The sequence below is a fragment of the Leptosomus discolor genome, unplaced genomic scaffold (genome assembly GCF_034619465.1).
Source record: "Leptosomus discolor isolate bLepDis1 unplaced genomic scaffold, bLepDis1.hap2 HAP2_SCAFFOLD_35, whole genome shotgun sequence".
NCBI classification, from domain to species: domain Eukaryota; kingdom Metazoa; phylum Chordata; class Aves; order Leptosomiformes; family Leptosomidae; genus Leptosomus; species Leptosomus discolor.
Genome location: NW_028237764.1, coordinates 2,516,583 through 2,534,550, shown reverse-complemented (window position 1 = coordinate 2,534,550; position 17,968 = coordinate 2,516,583). Strand labels below are relative to the sequence as shown.

At 50.6% G+C, this 17,968-nt stretch overlaps 2 protein-coding genes across 2 annotated transcripts; one reads left to right on the top strand and one right to left on the bottom strand.

The window, feature by feature from the left end:
* Window positions 1-267: 267 nt before the first annotated feature.
* On the bottom strand, window positions 268-1,233 carry LOC147413017 (olfactory receptor 14A16-like). The gene has a single exon (XM_086480884.1). The coding sequence runs from the start codon at window positions 1,231-1,233 to the stop codon at window positions 268-270; it is 966 nt and encodes a 321-aa protein (XP_086337010.1).
* A 10,112-nt stretch (window positions 1,234-11,345) lies between these two features.
* Window positions 11,346-12,311, top strand: LOC147413016 (olfactory receptor 14A16-like). Its single transcript, XM_086480883.1, has one exon. It carries the CDS (start codon window positions 11,346-11,348, stop codon window positions 12,309-12,311), a length of 966 nt encoding a protein of 321 aa, XP_086337009.1.
* Window positions 12,312-17,968: the final 5,657 nt, after the last annotated feature.

The following is a 17,968-nucleotide window of genomic DNA, read 5'->3' as shown; positions in this document are numbered from 1 at the left end:
TGCAGCTCCAGAGAAGATCTTGCAGAAAGGAACTCAGACAAACAAGTCAGTGCAGGGTCCTTTATTTGGTTTAAAGACACAGAGAGCACAGCTCCTTATTTACACAAAGTCTGTGGGGCACACAAGACAGGCAGATACTGACATAGAAACAAAATGTGAAATGACAGCATTTTTGTTGAAAACATTAATACAACAAAAAATCTAAAACCAAAGAAACCGAACAAAACTACCTCCCAAAACTACTGCTGTGACAGTAATGACATTCCATTACGAGTAACATGCAGAAGATGGGCAGTTCCTTCTTGCTTCTGAAAAACAACAAGTAATCTGTTTCCTCAGGGCATCCTTGAGCTCCTGGTTCCTCATGCTGTAGATGAGGGGGTTCACTGCTGGAGGCACCACAGAATACAGAACTGCCATCACCAGGTCCAGAGATGGAGAGAAGATGGAGGGGGGCTTCAGGTAGGCAAAAAAGCCAGTGCTGATAAACAGGGAGACCACGGCCAGGTGAGGGAGGCAGGTGGAAAAGGCTTTGTGGCGTCCCTGCTCCGAGGGGATCCTCAGCACGGCCCTGAAGATCTGCACGTAGGACACCACAATGAACACAAAACAAACAAAGCCTAAACAGACACCAACCACAAGTAGCCCAGCCTCCCTGAGGTAGGTGTCTGAGCAGGAGAGCTTGAGGATCTGGGGAATTTCACAGAAGAACTGGTCCACAGCATTGCCCTGGCAGAGGGGCAGTGAAAAAGTATTGGCCGTGTGCAGCAGAGCATAGGGAAAAGCAGTGCCCCAGGCAGCTGCTGCCATGTGGACACAAGCTCTGCTGCCCAGGAGGGTCCCGTAGTGCAGGGGTTTGCAGATGGCCACGTAGCGGTCGTAGGCCATGACGGTGAGAAGAGAATATTCTGCTGTGAGCAAGAAGACAAAGAGAAAAAACTGTGCAACACATCCTGAGTAGGAGATGGCCCTGGTGTTCCAGAGGGAATTGGCCATGGCTTTGGGGAGAGTGGTGGAGAGGGAGCCCAGATCGAGGAGGGAGAGGTTGAAGAGGAAGAAGTACATGGGGGTGTGCAGGCGGTGGTCGCAGGATATGGTGGTGATGATGAGTCCGTTGCCCAGGAGGGCAGCCAGGTAGATGCCCAGGAAGAGCGAGAAGTGCAAGAGCTGCAGCTCCCGTGTGTCTGGAAATGCCATGAGGAGGAACTGGTTGATGGAGCTGGCGTTGGACATTATTTCACAGCAGGAATGGGAGACTTGAAAAAGGAGAAGATATTGACAAGTCAGGACAGATTTATCTGAGTAAGTCTTACACTATTTCCCATAGGTATCCGCTACCATGAATTCTCTTTTTTTCAGGGAGACCTTCCTTTACTTCATTTGTTAGTTCAGGATTTACTTCCAGAGAAGTCAGGCCTGTGCTATTGCAGTGGTGTCAAAAAGCCCGTGCATTCGGTAGGTGTTCCTGGCAATGGGTGCCTTCAGTTCAGTGAGAGGTATTTGCCTCAGTGACCGTGTGACAATTGTCCCTATTTATTGCAGTGCAATGGAGTCAGCACCCAGACCGGTTGTGGGAAGAGCCCAGGGAGGGACCCAGCCCTTCCAACTCTGCGCTCCTGAACAGCAAAGTCTGGGTCAGAATCACTCTCCAATAGCACAGAACTTTTCTCCCCCCCCCATTTTCCATCTCCAGGCTCTCTCCAGGCATGATAAGAGCAGCGTGCCTGTGGGGGAGAATGGGGTTGTCACTCAGTTCCCATCCTCCCCTGCTGAATTCGCCTCAGCGTGGTAGAAGTTCACGTCAACCTCTTCACCATAGGGACATGCTCAGGTGCCCGAAAGACAGTGCCCAGCATCTCTTGAAGGGAGACTCAACTTGTTTCCAATTCCCACGTGCTGCATTGCCTAAAGCCCCCAGGGTCAGTGTCTCAAAATGCATTTGAGACACCCCCAACCCTCCCAGAGCCTGGAGCTTCCATATGCAAGAAAAAGAGCAGCAGGTATAAGAGAAAAAAAAATCACAAAGTAATACCCTGATCCCCCTGCAAATGGCGAACAGGAGAGGAAGACAGCTGGCACTCGGGAAAGCCTTCTCCTTACACAGCAGAGCACAGCACCTCCACGTTGGTGACATCCCAGGCCGGTTGTTCTGTGTCCCTTTTCTCTGCAGAAGGAAGGGGTTTATATGTCAGGAGAGATGTACCTTCGCTCTACTACAGCTCTGGCTGCAGAGGAGGCAGCGCCTGCCCTGGACCACCCACCTTGAGGGCAGAGGGTCTGCTGGGGAGGAGGGGAGACCAGGGAGGCTTGCTCAGAAGAAGCTCTCTGTGTTGGGTCAGGAGCTTTCTGAATTCCCACTGCCATGACATTTCTAGTTTTCTGTGCACATGTCTCTGCTGCCTGGAGCTGTTTCTCCCCACATCTCCTCCCTGGCAGAGCTCACACGTCCCATCCCACAAACTGTGTGCTCAGATCTGCCTTGCATACAACTCCTGGCAGCAGAGCATTGCCCAGAGGCACCTCCGTGGCTGCAGGCTCTGATGGGAACATGAATTCATTGTTGATAAGCCTGGAGAGGTGACGCTGGGGATGTCTGTAAGCCAAAGGTTTTTTATTTTTGATAATCCCAGATTTAGAAACCTCCAAGTGAAACACATCTGGACTTTCAATGCCTCCTCCCAAACTGAGAGGATAATTGCCATGTCCAAACCCTTCCTCCACCCCTGAGGCCACTCAGACTAGAAGACTGAAAGCACAGGCCCCTTCCCATTACACGTAAACCCTGCCTTGATGTGCTTCTTGAGAAGCTGCCTCTGCCAATGTCCTGGGGGGGATCTGGAGTTGTGAGAAGTCCTGATCAGTGCATCACCCTTTGAAAAGCAGAAGATCCCTGCCCTGCCCTGCTGGAGATCTCTCCTTCCACACACAGCTTCTCCCCACAGCTCCATGAGGAGGTCCCAGGGCAGGCCGTGTGCTGATGCTGCCTGGTAAGAGTCACTGTCCAAGTTCACAACCTTTTGTGGTGAAGGGACTCCACTCAGAAGGAGAGCCTTGGGCACTGCTGACTGCACACCCTCAAGTCGTGCCCACTAAGCTTCACACCCTCAAGCCATCCCCACCAGAAGGCAGCCGTCATGCCCTGTCCCTCTCACACTGCAGGAGGGAAGCCCTGCTCTGCAGCCCGGCTTCCTCTTCTCCATCACAGATAGATCCCAGAGGTTGGACACATTCAGGAGATCCTGCAAGGAGCCACCGACACATCACCCTGCCCCCAGAGACTTACTGTGTCAGAGGCTGGGAAGAGTTCTCCTCCAGTGAGCTCTCAGCCATCCTCCCCCTCTCCCCTGCCTTTAACCCTGCTTTTCTTAATCATCTCTCTGGAGGTTTTGATGTTGAGTCCTTGAAACTCAGACACTGAGGGGAAGTGGAGGAAACTTCTCAAGGAGTCAAAGTCAGTCAGAAGCAAACTCCAAAGTTTCTTGAAGCGCTAATGGGTTCCATTGAGGGACATTATTGACAAAGCCTCCCTGGGGGCTGGTTGAAGGAGAAACCTGGAGGCAGTGAGGACAGGTAGGTAAAGGCAAGGTGAAGGTGGCTCCGATGCTGCTTAACCATTGGTGTGCTTTATCACGCCAAAAGAAAGCCCTGACTCCCCAGCCCCTGCAAGGCAGACCCTGTCCCTCAGCCGTTCCTCTGGGTGCTTCCTAGGGCAGGGTGATGTGGGGATGTGCAGTGCCAAGGGCAGGGCCAAGGTCCTCTGCTTCTGGGTTTGTCCTGGGTGGGCTGAGGAGGCACTGAGGTGCTAGTGACAGAAGTTGGAGGAGTCTTCTGGTAGGCCTTGAGGGTTGAGACAACAGCCGTAGCCAAGGGGAGAAAGACCTCGGCTCTCTTGGGGGCTTTTTGTCTTGCCAGAGCCCCTGAGCGTCTCCACCACAGGAAGTCCTACAGTGTCCCACACCTGCGCTTGCCATTGCACCGTGCAGATCAGACTGTCCCTAGGAGAGGCCTGAGCAACGCCTGAGGGACATGTTCTCCCTTCCCAGAGGCTGGAGGTCAGGACCTGCAGCCTTCATGGAACATCCCCAGCTTTACTCAGCATCAGAGCGACCTTGCCCTTGCCTTTGCCTGCCTGGGACGAGAGGAGCTCCTGGCAAGAGGGCAGTGCTGCCAAGAACTCTGGAGTGTCCCTCTCCTCCCACAATCCCAGAACCAAGGAGGCTGGAAGGCAGCCAGCCCCCACCTTTTTTGGACTTCTCCTTCATCCTTGGTTTCAGCCAGCAGCTCCTTTCTCAGCCATGCCAGCCTCCTGCCACTTTTGTGTGACTTCCATCATGTCAAGGTAAACCATTATATATTGTGAAGAGGAGATCCTTGAGCATCAAACACCTCTCTGCACCTGTCTTCTCTGCTAGATGCAGCCCATGGGATTTTTCCAAGGAGGTCCCTCAGCAGCCCAAAATCTGCTCTATTGAAACCCTGATCTTTGCCTTCCGTTTTCTCCACATCCTCCAACCTACCTTCTCACCTCAGACTTTTCCATTCCTAACCAGCCTTCTCTTGTTTATAAATGTTGTGGTTTAACCCCAACAAGATATTAGGCACCACCCTGCACCTTGTTCACCTTTCTCCCCCAACTCAGTGGGACAGGGGAAGAGGAAAGGTAGAGTAAAAGCTAGAAAATTTAAGATGGTGATTTGGGGTCATTGGCCTGGTTGTGTCTGCCCCCAACCTCTTGCACCCTCACCCCTCTATTCACTAGTGGGACACAGTCAAAACAGAGAAGGCCTTGACGCTTTTCAAACATCATTCAGAAACAGCTAGAACATTAGTGTGTTCTCAGCATTGTTTTGGTCAAAAAACTGAGATGTAGCACCACAGGAGCTTTATGAACAGAAGTCAGTCCAGCCCAGCCAGACACAGTCCAATCTCCACCTGTTATTCCATACCATTTCTGTCATACTCAGGTGCCAAACTGTGCAAAAAAAACTTCTTATACAACTGTCCCCTTTCAATCACGGTATTTACAGACAGCTGTCATTGCTTTAAATATGTGCCACCCCTCAAATATATCCATGAAATTGTCCGTGAAGTGTCCACTGAGTCCATGTCGTCCATGGCTTGGCTTCCGTTTGGTATGGTGGTTACTCAGAAGACGAAAGGTGTGTTGTGTGGAGTTACTGGTCATTACAACTGGCTCAGGTTAGGTCAGGGTAACTGGCTGGATGGCCGAGCACAGGCTGGTGGTGAACAGGGTTCAATCCAGATGGTGACTGGTCACAAGCAGTGTACCCCAGGGCTCAGTGTTGGGCCGGTCTTGTTTAACATCTTTATCGATGAGTTGGGTGAGGGGATCGAGTGCTCCCTCAGTGAGTTTGGAGATGGCACCAAATTTGGTGGGAGTATTGAACTGCTCATCTGCAGAGGGACCTGGACAGACTGGATTAATGGGTTGAGGCCAATTGTATGAAGTTCAACCAGTCCAACAGCCCGAGTCCTGCACCTGGGTCACAACAACCTCACACAGCGCTACAGGCTTGGGGATGAGCAGCTGGAAAGCTGCCTGACAGAAAAGGCCCTGGGGGTGCTGGTCAACAGCTGGTGAACATGAGCCAGCAGTGTGCCCAGGTGGCCAAGAAGGCCAACAGCATCCTGGCCTGTATCAGCAATGGTGTGGCCAGCAGGAGCAGGGAGGTGATCGTAACCCTGTGCTCAGCACTGGTGAGGCCACACCTCAAATTCTGTGTGCAGTTTTGGGCTCCTCACTGCAAGAAAGACACTGAGGTGCTGGAGCGTGTGCAGAGAAGGGCAACGAAGGTGGTGAAGGGTCTGGAGAACAGGTCTTGCAAGGTGCGGCTGAGGGAACAGGGATTGTTTAGTCTAGAGAAGAGGAGGCTGAGGGGAGACATCATCGCTCTTTAAAACTACCTGAGATAAGGTTGTAGTGAGGTGGGGGTCAGTCTCTATTCCCTAGTAAGAAGTGACAGGACAAGAGGAAATGGCCTCAAGTTGCACCAGAGGAAGTTTAGGATGGTCGTGATGTAGCATTTCTTTACTGAAAGAGTGGTGAAGCACTGGAACAGGCTGCCCAGGGAAGTGGTGGTGTCACCATCCCCGGAGGTATTCAAAAAACACAGTTCCATGATTCTATGATTGTTGCACTTGTCCAGATTTTTGCAAAGCTCATTTAGGTGATACCTGCTGCAGTACTTGCTAAAACATACAACTAAAACTTGCTGTCGATACCAAACTGGGAGAAGTGGCTGACACGCCAGAAGGCTGTGCTGCCATTCAGCGAGACCTGGACAGGCTGGAGAGCTGGGTGGGGAGGTACCTGAGGTTCACTAAGGGCAAGTGTAAGGTCTTTCACCTGGGGAGGAATAAGCTTATGCACCAGTACAGCCTGAGGGTCCATCTGCTGGAGAGCAGCTCTGCGAAGAAGGACCTGTGAGCTGTGGTGGAGAGCAAGTTAACTATGAGCCAGCCACGTGCCCCATGAGAGAGGCCTCACAGATGGATTATATCACACTGCCATGAACCTTCCAAGGCAAGCACCGTGTGCTTACTGTGCTAGAAGTGACAACCAGAGGGTTGACAACATGCCCCGTGCCCATCATGACCCACCCCCCAAAACACTATCCTGGGCCCTGAAAAGCAAGTGCTGTGGCACCCCAGAAAGACCTGAGGCAGACAGCAGGATTCATTTCTGAAACACCCTCAGAAGCCCCTGGGCCAGGGAACGTGGCAATGATTGGGTGTGCCACATCCCCTGTCACACACCAGCCTCTGGAATGATTGACCGAGAGAAGGGACTGTTAAGGACAAGAGTGAGAGCAAAGGGGGCTGGGAAATACAAGCGGTGGGATGCAGCCTGGGCAGAAGCCACCTGCCTAGTTAATACCAGAGGATCGACTGACCGACCTGGCCCTGCCCAGACAAAAACCGAAGACAAAGACCCCATAGTGCACGTAGGGAGCAGGCTTGGAAAGATGGCACGGGTTGCTCCTCCCTCAGGAAAAGGCCAACCTGATTGTGGGATTGCTTTTGCTCAAGGACACGGGTGCACTGGTTGGATGATGATGGAATCTGACATGTACCTGCAGTAGATTTAACCTTGGTTGGATAATAACTCACGATTTGAGTTGTATATTTTAGGAAGTACCGCAGCAGTTATCACCTAAATGGACCTTGCAAAAAGCTGGCAATGTGCAGCAATGGCCCAGCCTGAGCTGGTTTCATGACCAGTAACTGCACACAACACACCTCCTTTGTGCTGAGTAACCACCATACCAAATGGAACCAGAGTCATGGAATACATGAACACAGTGCAAAATTTATGGACAATTTTATGGATACGTGAGGGGGTTACCTATAGATAAGGCAATGATAGCTGTCTGTCAGTCACGTGGTGGGAAGGTGTGGTGTTAATAGAGGTGGTTTTGGACAGTCTGGGACCTGAGGATGACAGAAATAGGATGGAATAAATGGGTGGTGATTGGACTGGGTCTTCCTGAGCTTGACTTACTTTTCTTCACGGAAGTTCCCATGGTGCTGTGCTCAAGATTTGTGACCAAAACAATGCAGAGAACACACTAATGTTGTGGCTGTTGCTGAAGAGTGTTTGCACAGCTTCAAGGCCTGCTCTGTTTCTGACTGTGCCCCACCAGTGAATAGACTGGGGGGCTGCGGGTACAAGAGGTTTGGAGGGGACATAACCACGCCAAGGACCCAAAATGACCATCTTATCCCCAAAGTTTCCTTGCTTTTACTTTTCCTTTCCGCTTCCCTTGTCCACTAATGTTGGGGGAGGGTAGTGAGCAAGCTGCAGGGTGGTGCCTAATTTTTTGCTGGGGTTAACCACAATATTTACAAACAAGGAAGAACTGGTGAGGAATGGAAGAATCCAGAGTGAGAAGGTAGAGTTGAGTATCCTAAGGAAAGGGAAGAAGGCAAAGAGAAAACAGACTTTGGATTGCTGAGGGATCTCCTTGGAAGAATCCCATGGGATACAGCCTGGCAGAGAAGACGGGAGCAGAGAGCTGTTTGATGCTCAAGGATCTCCTCTTCACAATCCAGAATGGTCCACCTTGACATGCTGAAAGTCAAACAAAAGTAGCAGGAGGCTGGCATGGCTGAGAAAGGAGCTGCTGGCTAAAACCAAGCATGAAGGGGAAGCCCAGAAAAGATGGTAACTGGCTGCCTTCCAGCCTCCTTGGTTCTGTGATTGTGGGAGGAGAGGGACACTCCAGAGCTCTCGGCAGCACTGGCCTCTTGCCAGGATCTCCCTTCGTCCCAGGCAGGCAAAGGCAAGGGCAAGGTGGCTCTGATGCTGAGGAAACCTGGGGGTGTTCCATGAAGGCTACAGGTCCTGACCTCCAGCCTCTGGTTAGGGAGAACATGTCCCTCAGGCGTTGCTCAGGCCTCTCCTGGGGACAGTCTGATCTGCACAGTGCAGTTGAAAGCGCGGGTGTGGGACACTGTAGGACATCCTGTGGTGGAGACGCTCAAGGACTCTGGCAAGACAAAAAGCCCCCAAGAGAGCCGAGGTCTTTCTCCCCTTGGCTAGGGCTGTTGTCTCAACCCCCAAGGCCTACCAGAAGACCCCTTCACCTTACGGCACCAGCACCTCAGTGCCTCCTCAACCCACCCAGGACAAACCCAGAAGCACAGGACCTTTACCCTGCCCTTGGCACTGCACATCCCCACATCACCCTGCCCCAGGAAGAACCCTGAGGAATTGCTGAGGGACAGGGTCTGCCTTGCAGGGGCTGGGGAGTCAGGGCTTTCTTTTGGCTTCATAAAGCACACGAAGGTTTACTCAGCATCAGAGCCACCTTCACCTTGCCTTTGCCTACCTGTCGTCACTGCCTTCAGTTTTCTTTTTTAACCAGCCCTCACGGAGGCTTTGTCAGTAACGTCCCTCAGTGGAACCCAGAAATGCTCCAAGAACTTTGGAGTTTGCATCTGATTTTGATTCCTCCAGAGGTTTCCTCAGCTTCATCTCAGTGTCTGAGTTTCACAGACTTGTCACCAAAACCACCAGAGAGATGATTAAGAAGTTCTTGGGCTGTTGCTCTGCTGCTGAGCTCGGCTGGGCTCCTGGGACAGAGAGAGCTCCTAGCAAGCAGGCAGAGCTGCAGGGAGACAGCTCTGCCCAGCAGCAGCTGCTCTGCCAAGCGCAGCAGGGCTGAGGGGGCTGCCTGTGGGCACCAAGGAGAAAGGAGCGGGGCAGAGAGAGGTTGAAGGCAGGGGAGAGGGGGAGGATGGCTGAGAGCTCACTGGAGGAGAACTCTTCCCAGCCTCTGACACAGTAAGTCTCTGGGTGCAGGGTGATGTGTCGGTGGCTCCTTGCAGGATCTCCTGAATGTGTCCAACCTCTGGGATCTGTCTGTGATGGAGAAGAGGAAGCCGGGCTGCAGAGCAGGGCTTCCCTAGTGCAGTGTGAGAGGGACAGGGCATGACGGCTGCCTTCTGGTGGGGATGGCTGTGGGTGTCAAGCTCTGTTGAAGGGTTGAGGGTGTGAAGGTGGGTGTGCAGCCAGCAGTGCCCAGGGCTGTCCTTCCAAGCAGGGTGCCTTCACCACAGGAGGCTGCGTCTTCGGGCAGGGACTCTGTCACCAGCCAGCATCAGCACTCAGCCTGCTCTTGGAGCTCCTCACGGAGCTGTGGGGAGAAGCTCTTTGTAGAAGGACAGATCCCCAGCAGGGCAGGGCAGGGCAGGGCAGGGCAGGGATTTTCTGCTGTTCAAAGGGTGATGCACTGATCAGGACTTCTCACTGCTCCAGATCCCCCCCCAGTACATTGGCAGTGGCAGCTTCTCAAGAAGCACATCAAGGCAGGTTTTACCTGAATGGGAAGGAGCCTGTGCTTTCAGTCTTCTACTCTGAGCGGCCTCTGGGTTGGAGGGAGACTTTGGACATGGAAATTATTCTCTCAGTTTGGTTGGAGGCCCTCCCAAAACTCTAGATGTATTTCACTTGGACGTTTCTAAATCTGGGATTATCAAAAATAAACCACCTTTGGCTTACAAACCTCCTCAGCATAAACCCCTCCAGCCTCATCAGCAACTAACTCATGTTCCCATCAGAGTCTGCAGCCACGGAGATGCCCCTGGGCAGTGCTTGGCTGCCAGGAGGGGTCTGAAGGGCAGAGCTGTGCACACAGTGTGTGGGATGGGCTGAGTGAGCACTCTCAGGGAGGAGATATGCAATGTCAAATACAGAGAGGTTCTTCTGAGCAGGCTCCCTAGTCTTCCCTCGCCCCCCGTGGACCCTCTGCCCTTAAGTCTGGGCATCCAAGGCAGATGCTGACTCCTTTGCAGCCACAGCTGCAGTAGAGCAAAGATCCGTCTCTCCTGACACATAGACCTCTTCCTTCTGCAGAGAAAAGTGACTGAGAGCAACCGGCCTGGGATGTCGCCAGCGTGGAGGTGCTGTGATCTGCTGTGTAAGGAGAAAGCTTTCCCGAGTGCCAGCTGCCTTTCTCTCCTGTTCCCAATTTGCAGAACGATCAGGGGATTGCTTTGCGTTTTTTTTTCTCCTGTTCCTGCTGCTCCTTTTCTTGTTTGTGGAAGCTCTGTGTTGTGGGGTGTGGGAGGGTGGGGGATATCTCCAATGCATTTTGAGACACAGATCCTGGGGGCCTGTGGGCAATGCAGAAGTGAGACATGTAGTAAAGAAGTTGAGTCTGCCTTCCGGAGATGCTGGGCGCTGTCTATCATGCGCCTGAGAACTTCCCTGGGGTTAAATGTTGAAGTGCCCTTCCCCCGTGCTGGGGGCACCTCATCAGGGGAGGATGGGAACCTCGTGACAGCCCCATTCTCCCCCACAGGCACGCTGCTGTTATCATGTCTGGAGAGAGACTGGAGATGGAAAATGGGGTGAGAAACATTCTGTGTCGGCCGTGGGTGATTCCGACCCAGACTTTGCTGTTCAGGAGAGCAGAGTTGGAAGGGCTGGGTCCCTCCCTGGGCTCTTTTCTCTCAGACAAAGCCGGTCTGGGTGCTGACTCTATCACACTGTAATAAGTAGGGACAGTTGTCACACGGTCACTGAGGCAAATACCTCTCACTCAGCTGAAGGAAGCCATGTCCAGGAATATCTACCAACTGTACGGGCTGTTTGACACCGCTGCAGTAACACAGGTCTGACTTCTCTGGAGCCCAAGGTCAGAGCTCCCGCTCGTCAATCCTGAACTCACAAATAGGAATTGACTGAAGTCCCCGCCCAAAAAGAAAGCCATTTTATGGTTAATCTGTGAGAAATGGTTTAAGACTGGTTCAGAGAAATCTGTCCTCACTTGTCAATGTCTTCTCCTCTTTCAACAGTTCCCCATTCCTGCAGTGAAATAATGTCCAATGCCAGCTCCATCACAGAGTTCCTCCTTCTGACATTCACAGACACACGGGAGCTGCAGCTCTTGACCTTCTGGCTCTACCTGGGCATCTACTTGGCTGCCCTCCTGGGCAATGGACTCATCATCACTGCCATAGGCCGCAACCCCCACCTCCACACCCCCATGTACTTCTTCCTCCTCAACCTCTCCCTCCTCGACCTGGGCTCCCTCTCCACCACTCTTCCTAAAGCCATGGCCAATTCCCTGTGGGACACCAGGACCATCTCCTACTCAGGATGTGTTGCCCAGGTATTTGTTTTTGCCTTTTTGTGTACAGCTGAATTTTATCTTCTCACCGTCATGGCCTACGACTGCTACGTTGCCATCTGCAAACCCCTGCACTACGGGACCCTCCTGGGCAGCAGAGCTTGTGTCCACATGGCAGCAGCTGCCTGGGGCACTGCTTTTCCCTATGCTGTGCTGCACACGGCCAATACATTTTCACTGCCCCTCTGCCAAGGCAATGCTGTGGACCAGTTCTTCTGTGAAATCCCCCAGATCCTCAAGCTCTCTTGCTCAGACACCTACCTCAGGGAGGCTGGGCTACTTGTGGTCAGTGCCTGTTTAGCCTTTGGGTGTTTTGTGTTCATTGTGGTGTCCTACGTGCAGATCTTCAGGGCCGTGCTGAGGATCCCCTCGGAGCAGGGACGCCACAAAGCCTTTTCTACCTGCCTCCCTCACCTGGCCGTGGTCTCCCTGTTTCTCAGCACAGTTTTTTTTTCCTACATGAAGCCCCCCTCCATCTCCTCCCCATTCCTGAACCTGTTGATGGCAGTTCTGTACTCGGTGGTGCCTCCAGCAGTGAACCCCCTCATCTACAGCATGAGGAACCAGGAGCTCAAGGATGCCCTGAGGAAACTTATGACTGATTGCTTCTCAGAAGCAGCAATGAACTGCCCATCTTTTTCTGCGTATCACTAGTAATAGAACTCATTACAGGCCCAGCATCTCTTTCGCAGGTTATTTGCTTTTATTTCTCTGGGTTTTTGCTCTTCTTGGTTGTATTAATGCTGTCCACAAAATGCTGTCATTCTTCATCGTATTTCTACGTCAGTGTCTGCCTGCCTTGTGTGCCCCACAGACTTGTGTAAATAAGGAGCTGTGCTCTCTGTGTGTTGAAACCAAATAAAGGACCCTGTACCAACTTGTTTGAGTTCCTTTCTCCAAGACCTTCTCTGGAGCTGCTGGGGCAACGTATGCGTGCTGGGGTGGAGGGGACAGTGGCCAACCTGAGCTGGGTCTGCCTCTCAGCCTCCCCAGCATGGCCCTTTCCACCACAGCCCATTTGCTCTGCAGAGCAGCACCACCAGTTCAAGGTCTGTGGGGTTTCCACCACGCCTTACGGACAGGCAGTTACCAGTCCCCCAACCCAATAATGACACAACGCCTTTAACTTCTCCTGGGGAACTTGCTTGAGCAGTGCGGTCTGGGGATCGGTGGTTCTCCCCGAGAATCCCTTGGTGCCGGCTGGAGGTCCTGCTATCCCCAGGATCCGACGAGGTTAACAAGAAGTGTCCCAGTTACTGGTTATACTGGATACATAATACATAATAAACAGGTTCTCCTACATAAACAAGTTAATTCTTGTAACTCACTATCATCTCTCCACCTTCATCCTGTTGTGTGCAGTAGGTTCTTGAATCGAGTCAACGGGCTGTGCTGCGACCACCCGCAGACCCCAGACTCAAATGTGCCACCCTCCAATGTCCTTCAGTCAAAGCCTTTGGCTCAAACTCTCCTTTGGTCACGATTCAAAGACTGTTAACAAAAAGTTAGAGTAATAAATCCCACCTAGCAGACATCCCTAAAGAAGAACATATTACCTTTGCCCTTAACCATGAACAGACCATCAGTTAATGAACAGCTCTGGTCTACGTAGCTTGGGACTCTACAGGGTATCTTAACAGAATATATACAATTGATTTTTATACATACAATTAATTTTTATAGCTGTTTGATACCATTGGGAGAGGCTGGGGGCGAGCAGGGGGGTCTTGGAGGCCAGTGTCTTTGCAGAGCCTTGCGAAGAGGCCTGACAGCCCTTTCCTGGGGCGCTGGGTGGGACAGGCTGGAGAGGGCTTCAGCTGCTGCTCGGTGTCTGGGGGAGGAGATGCAGCAGGTAGAGCTGTGTCATGTCTGCCCTGACCTCTTGAGGCCACGTCCTTTAGGTGGCTTCAGGTTTTAGAAGAGTGAACTGAAATCTTTTTTTAGAAGTAATTGCTGATGGATGTGAAAAAAGTCTTGTGCTATTTTTGGTTTTGGTTGGATCTGCTGCTGCGTTGGTGCTTGATGCAGAGCCCTGGGGCTTAAGGAACTGCAGGGCTGCTTTTCCTTCTGCAAAGAAGCCGGGCTGTTGCCATTTCTTATATACGGGAATGAATCGTTTTGCTGAAATCAAATTCGGAGCTTCCAAACCCCCCTGCTTTCTAACGCTCCTCACCGAGGTGGGAGGACAGCTGCGGCCGGGTGAGCATTCCGAGATGACTGCTCAGTAACAACAGGTGTCATGAAGCAGCGTTCTTTGTTGCAGCACTGGGCAGCACTGGGGATCGCTCCGCCACAAGCGGTCTCACAAAGCAGATTAAGGACAGTTTAACTCGTGCCTATTCATTACATCTCTCAGAACTAATTATAATAATCAGGATTTTCCTAGAAACCATTACTATACACTAATTTTTTGGAACCTGCACAGTTAATTATGGTAGAGGACTCTTCTCCCTCTGGTGGTCTTCTGTAGTCTTCCTCACGTTGTCCTTCTTTAACCCCAACCGGTGCACATGCTTAAGTTGTCCTTTGAACGTATTTTTGTGTCTCCTGGTCTCGTACTGTACTTGGGTGTTTTTCCAAGGTCTTGTTATTTACATACATTGATATGTCTGTATCTTCCAGACACCAAAGGCCACACAAACTGTTCTTCCTTGACACAAACACATGATCAAATTCCTTATGCCTTAACTAGTAAAAATATCATTCTCTGACAAACAGTGTAAACTACAGACAGAGTATATAAGATCAAATGCTTCTGAAAGACAGTAGTTTAAACCAACCAAGCTTAACATGGTAAATACAAGGAAATCTTAGCCCTATCGTTCAACCCCTTTTATTTAATCTCTGCAAACTCTTTTACAGATCTTCTAAATTCTCATACTTCATTACTTTGGCTAAGGCCCATATTCTGCGAGTAAGAGTTCTAAGCTTATACATCATTTTTCCTGCGCTCCATTGGATATGACTTCACCCAATGCTGCGGACTGATCCACTGTTTCAATCATTGTCTCCACAGGAATTCATTATTCCTCATTAAGCCTGCCTCTACCTGGTCCTTTTGAGTAATTCCCCAAATAATCTGTAAAGTACAAACCATCCAGCCCATGAATTGAGTTAGGGTTTTGGAGGTTTCCAATTGGTTCAGAATGCTCACCTCAAATAAATGTAAGAACCTGTGATCACAATTTAGGGACCGGATCTACGATTTAAAAGTGGTTGGTAACTATTCTGCCTGAAGTCGTCCAGATTGAGAAACATCGAACCCTGCTCTTCCTACTCTATTTTGCAGAGTTTCCAAATCCACAGCATTTAGAATCCCCATAACAGTCTCAGCTCCTCCGAATAATATCTCCTACCAGGTGTGCTTTATCCTACAGGGAGGGGTAGCTGGGAGAGAAATGTTGAAGTATAACACAGGTTTCTGCTGGTTTGGCGCCATTTCCGCACAGGTAGGTGGGATTCTAACTAGCTGATCCTTATTAACTTTGGGTCTAGGATTGAGCATGGTAAGCATATCTCCCCACCAACTCCTGTTTTCTATAGGAGTAGCATTCATACAAAATAACGTCTCTAACTCCCTTGTTGATCAGGTGCGGGACAGAGCAGCATTAATTGCTTCATTTCTTGATTGACATTGTGTTAAATCGGTTGATATGCCCATTATATTACAGTAAGAGATGGCTCCTTCACTAAAAATTGGGATATTTGTCTCAACTAGCCTTGGACATGAAATAAAGACCCTCCCCTGCCTTTCAGTTACGCTCCTGTTGGTAGGAGCTGGCCTCCAGCTTGAACAATTACCACTTAGGGTAATATTTAGAATCTTACTGTTCTGATTTCCTGGGCACATAAAATCATCTCCTTTCTGAATTGTGGTCACATTCACCCATCCACACGATCCACGCAGGCAACTCGAATAACCTCCTCCTGTTAAGGGCCAACCGGGAGAAAAGGCAACTCTTTCCATTCTCCACCCTAAAATGACACATACAGCTGTTAACTTCATCTCTTCAACAATCTCATGGAAGGTGGCCCAGTGACATCAGGTCTTCACAGTGTTGGTGCTTTCTTAACTCTGGAGAAGCGGATCCACACGGTGAGTTCCTGGACCTTCACAGCAGTGTAGGCAGTTAGCAGCGCTTGAAATGGTCCCACCCACTTCTCATCCAAGGCAGATCCGGAAATGCTCTTGACGTACACCCAACCTCCTGGTTTGTAGGAGTGAACAGGCGCATCCAGTCCTGCGGGATGACTAGATAGCACCAATTTATTAATGCCTTTCAATACCAATCCCAAAGATATGACATACTGATTAATCTGAGCCTCTCCTATTCGTTGAATAGGCTCACCTTTAGAGTGAGTTGGAAATGACCTGCCATACAGCATTTCAAAAGGGCTAACCTTTTATTTGGTTCTGGGTTTTGTTCTTCATCTTATTATTGTTAAAAGTAAAGCTTGGTCCCACCTTAGAAAGTTTGCTTGGTAGATTTTACTCAATTGTGTCTTAATGAGGCGATTCATCTTTTCTACCTGTCCACTAGCTTGGGGTCGGGATGCCGTGTGGAGTTCCCACATTATTCCCAAGTATTTCCTAGTGTGTTGAAATACTTGACATACAAAACGAGGTCCTCGATCCAAGGACATTGTCTCAGGTACCCTCAATCTTGGAATAATTTCTCTTAGGAAGTTCTTAGTTACTTCCCTGCCCTTATTAGTTCTCCATGGAAAGGCTTCAGGCCATCCTGAAAAGGTGTCAGTTGGTACTAAGAGGTATCTGGACCCTCCTTTTCTAGGGAGTTCTGAAAAATCTATTTGCCACCCTCAGCCTGGTACATTCCCTTTTCCCGTGTTCCCAAATTTAACTCTAGTCTCTCTCTTTGGGTTATGTCTTAAACAGAGTTCACACCTCTCGGTAAATGACTTAATTTCTGTAACGTGTTTCTGGCCACAAATTGTCGAGATAAAAAGGTGTAGAGTGCCTCTGTTCCCCAAGGAGTTTGACCATGTTCTGACTTTACCAAATGTCATAGAATATGAAAGAGAACTACTATTCTCCCTCTTTAGTTTTAACGCAACCTTGTTGTTCTGTTTGTGTGTCTAAGTCTTTTCTTAATTTTGGATCCTTGTCGTCATCCTTTACCTGTTCTGGTAGTGGCAAAGTTCTTTCAGGAATTTAATTTAATACTTTGCTTGGTTCTGCAGCCTCCTTTGCCCCTCGGGCTGCCAATTTATTTCCCAGTTCTTGGGCAGTATTCCCTTTCCGATGTCCTCTGAAGTGCATAATAGCTACTGCAGTTGGTGAGGACACAGCATCTAACAATCTCAAAACAACATCTGCAGGTTTAATATGTTTTCCTTCTGCAGATGAAAGTCCTCTTTCCTTCCAAATAACTCCATGGGCGTGTGCAACTCCAAAAGCACACTTGAAGTCTGTCCGGATCGTTACCCTTTTATCTTTCCCTGGCTCTGGGGCTCTCAGCAGAGCTCTTATTTCCTCCGGCTGGGCTGACGTTTCTTTGGGTAGAGACTTAGCTTCAACTACCTGTTCCTCTGTAGTTACCACTACCCAGCCATCCTTTTCCCATTTCGAATGAAGCTGCCCCCTGCTCCCAAGTTCCAGTTGGCATCTTCTTTCAGGTCCAGTCTGCTCAACGGCCGATTCCTCGTCCTGCTTGGAGGAGGCTGTCCTGTAAGGCCTAGCAGGTTGCCTGAGCACCTTCACCCTTCAGAGCTGCTTCCCATGACCCCACTCGTGTCAGTCTCCTGAGGACACCAAAGTCTTCTCCTCTGCAGTCCCAGGTCTGTGTTCTGCTGCTGGCCTTCCTCGCGCCCCTCTCCTGCCTGGGACCCCACTATTCCCTGGTCACAACAGCCAAAGCTGACACGGATTATAGCGTCCCTGAGCAGCTCTTCCTTGTTTGCCAGGACCAGGTCCAGGGGAGCATCCCCCTTGGTGGCCCTTGTAGCATCTCTGCTCAGAAGTCATCCCAGCAGCCTCCACACTGTTGGCACTGGGTGACTTTGTATGGCCAGGATGTGCCAGGGCCCTTCCCATTCCCAACAGGAACCTGCTCATCAACCTGGACACTCCCAGACCTTTTCTGCCTACCCGCCCTCATCAAGTAGTTCATAACTGCCAAGACAGTGTCACCCTCACTGTCTTCTCCTCTAACCCTCACTCACACAAGATAACGCCACCTGTTGCCAGTCTTGTAGCGGAGCTTCATGTATCTGAGCTGCTCCTTCACACTGGGGGCATCCCCCCACCCTCATCCTCCTTGCCACTGCCTCTGGCACAGCCTGTATCCTTC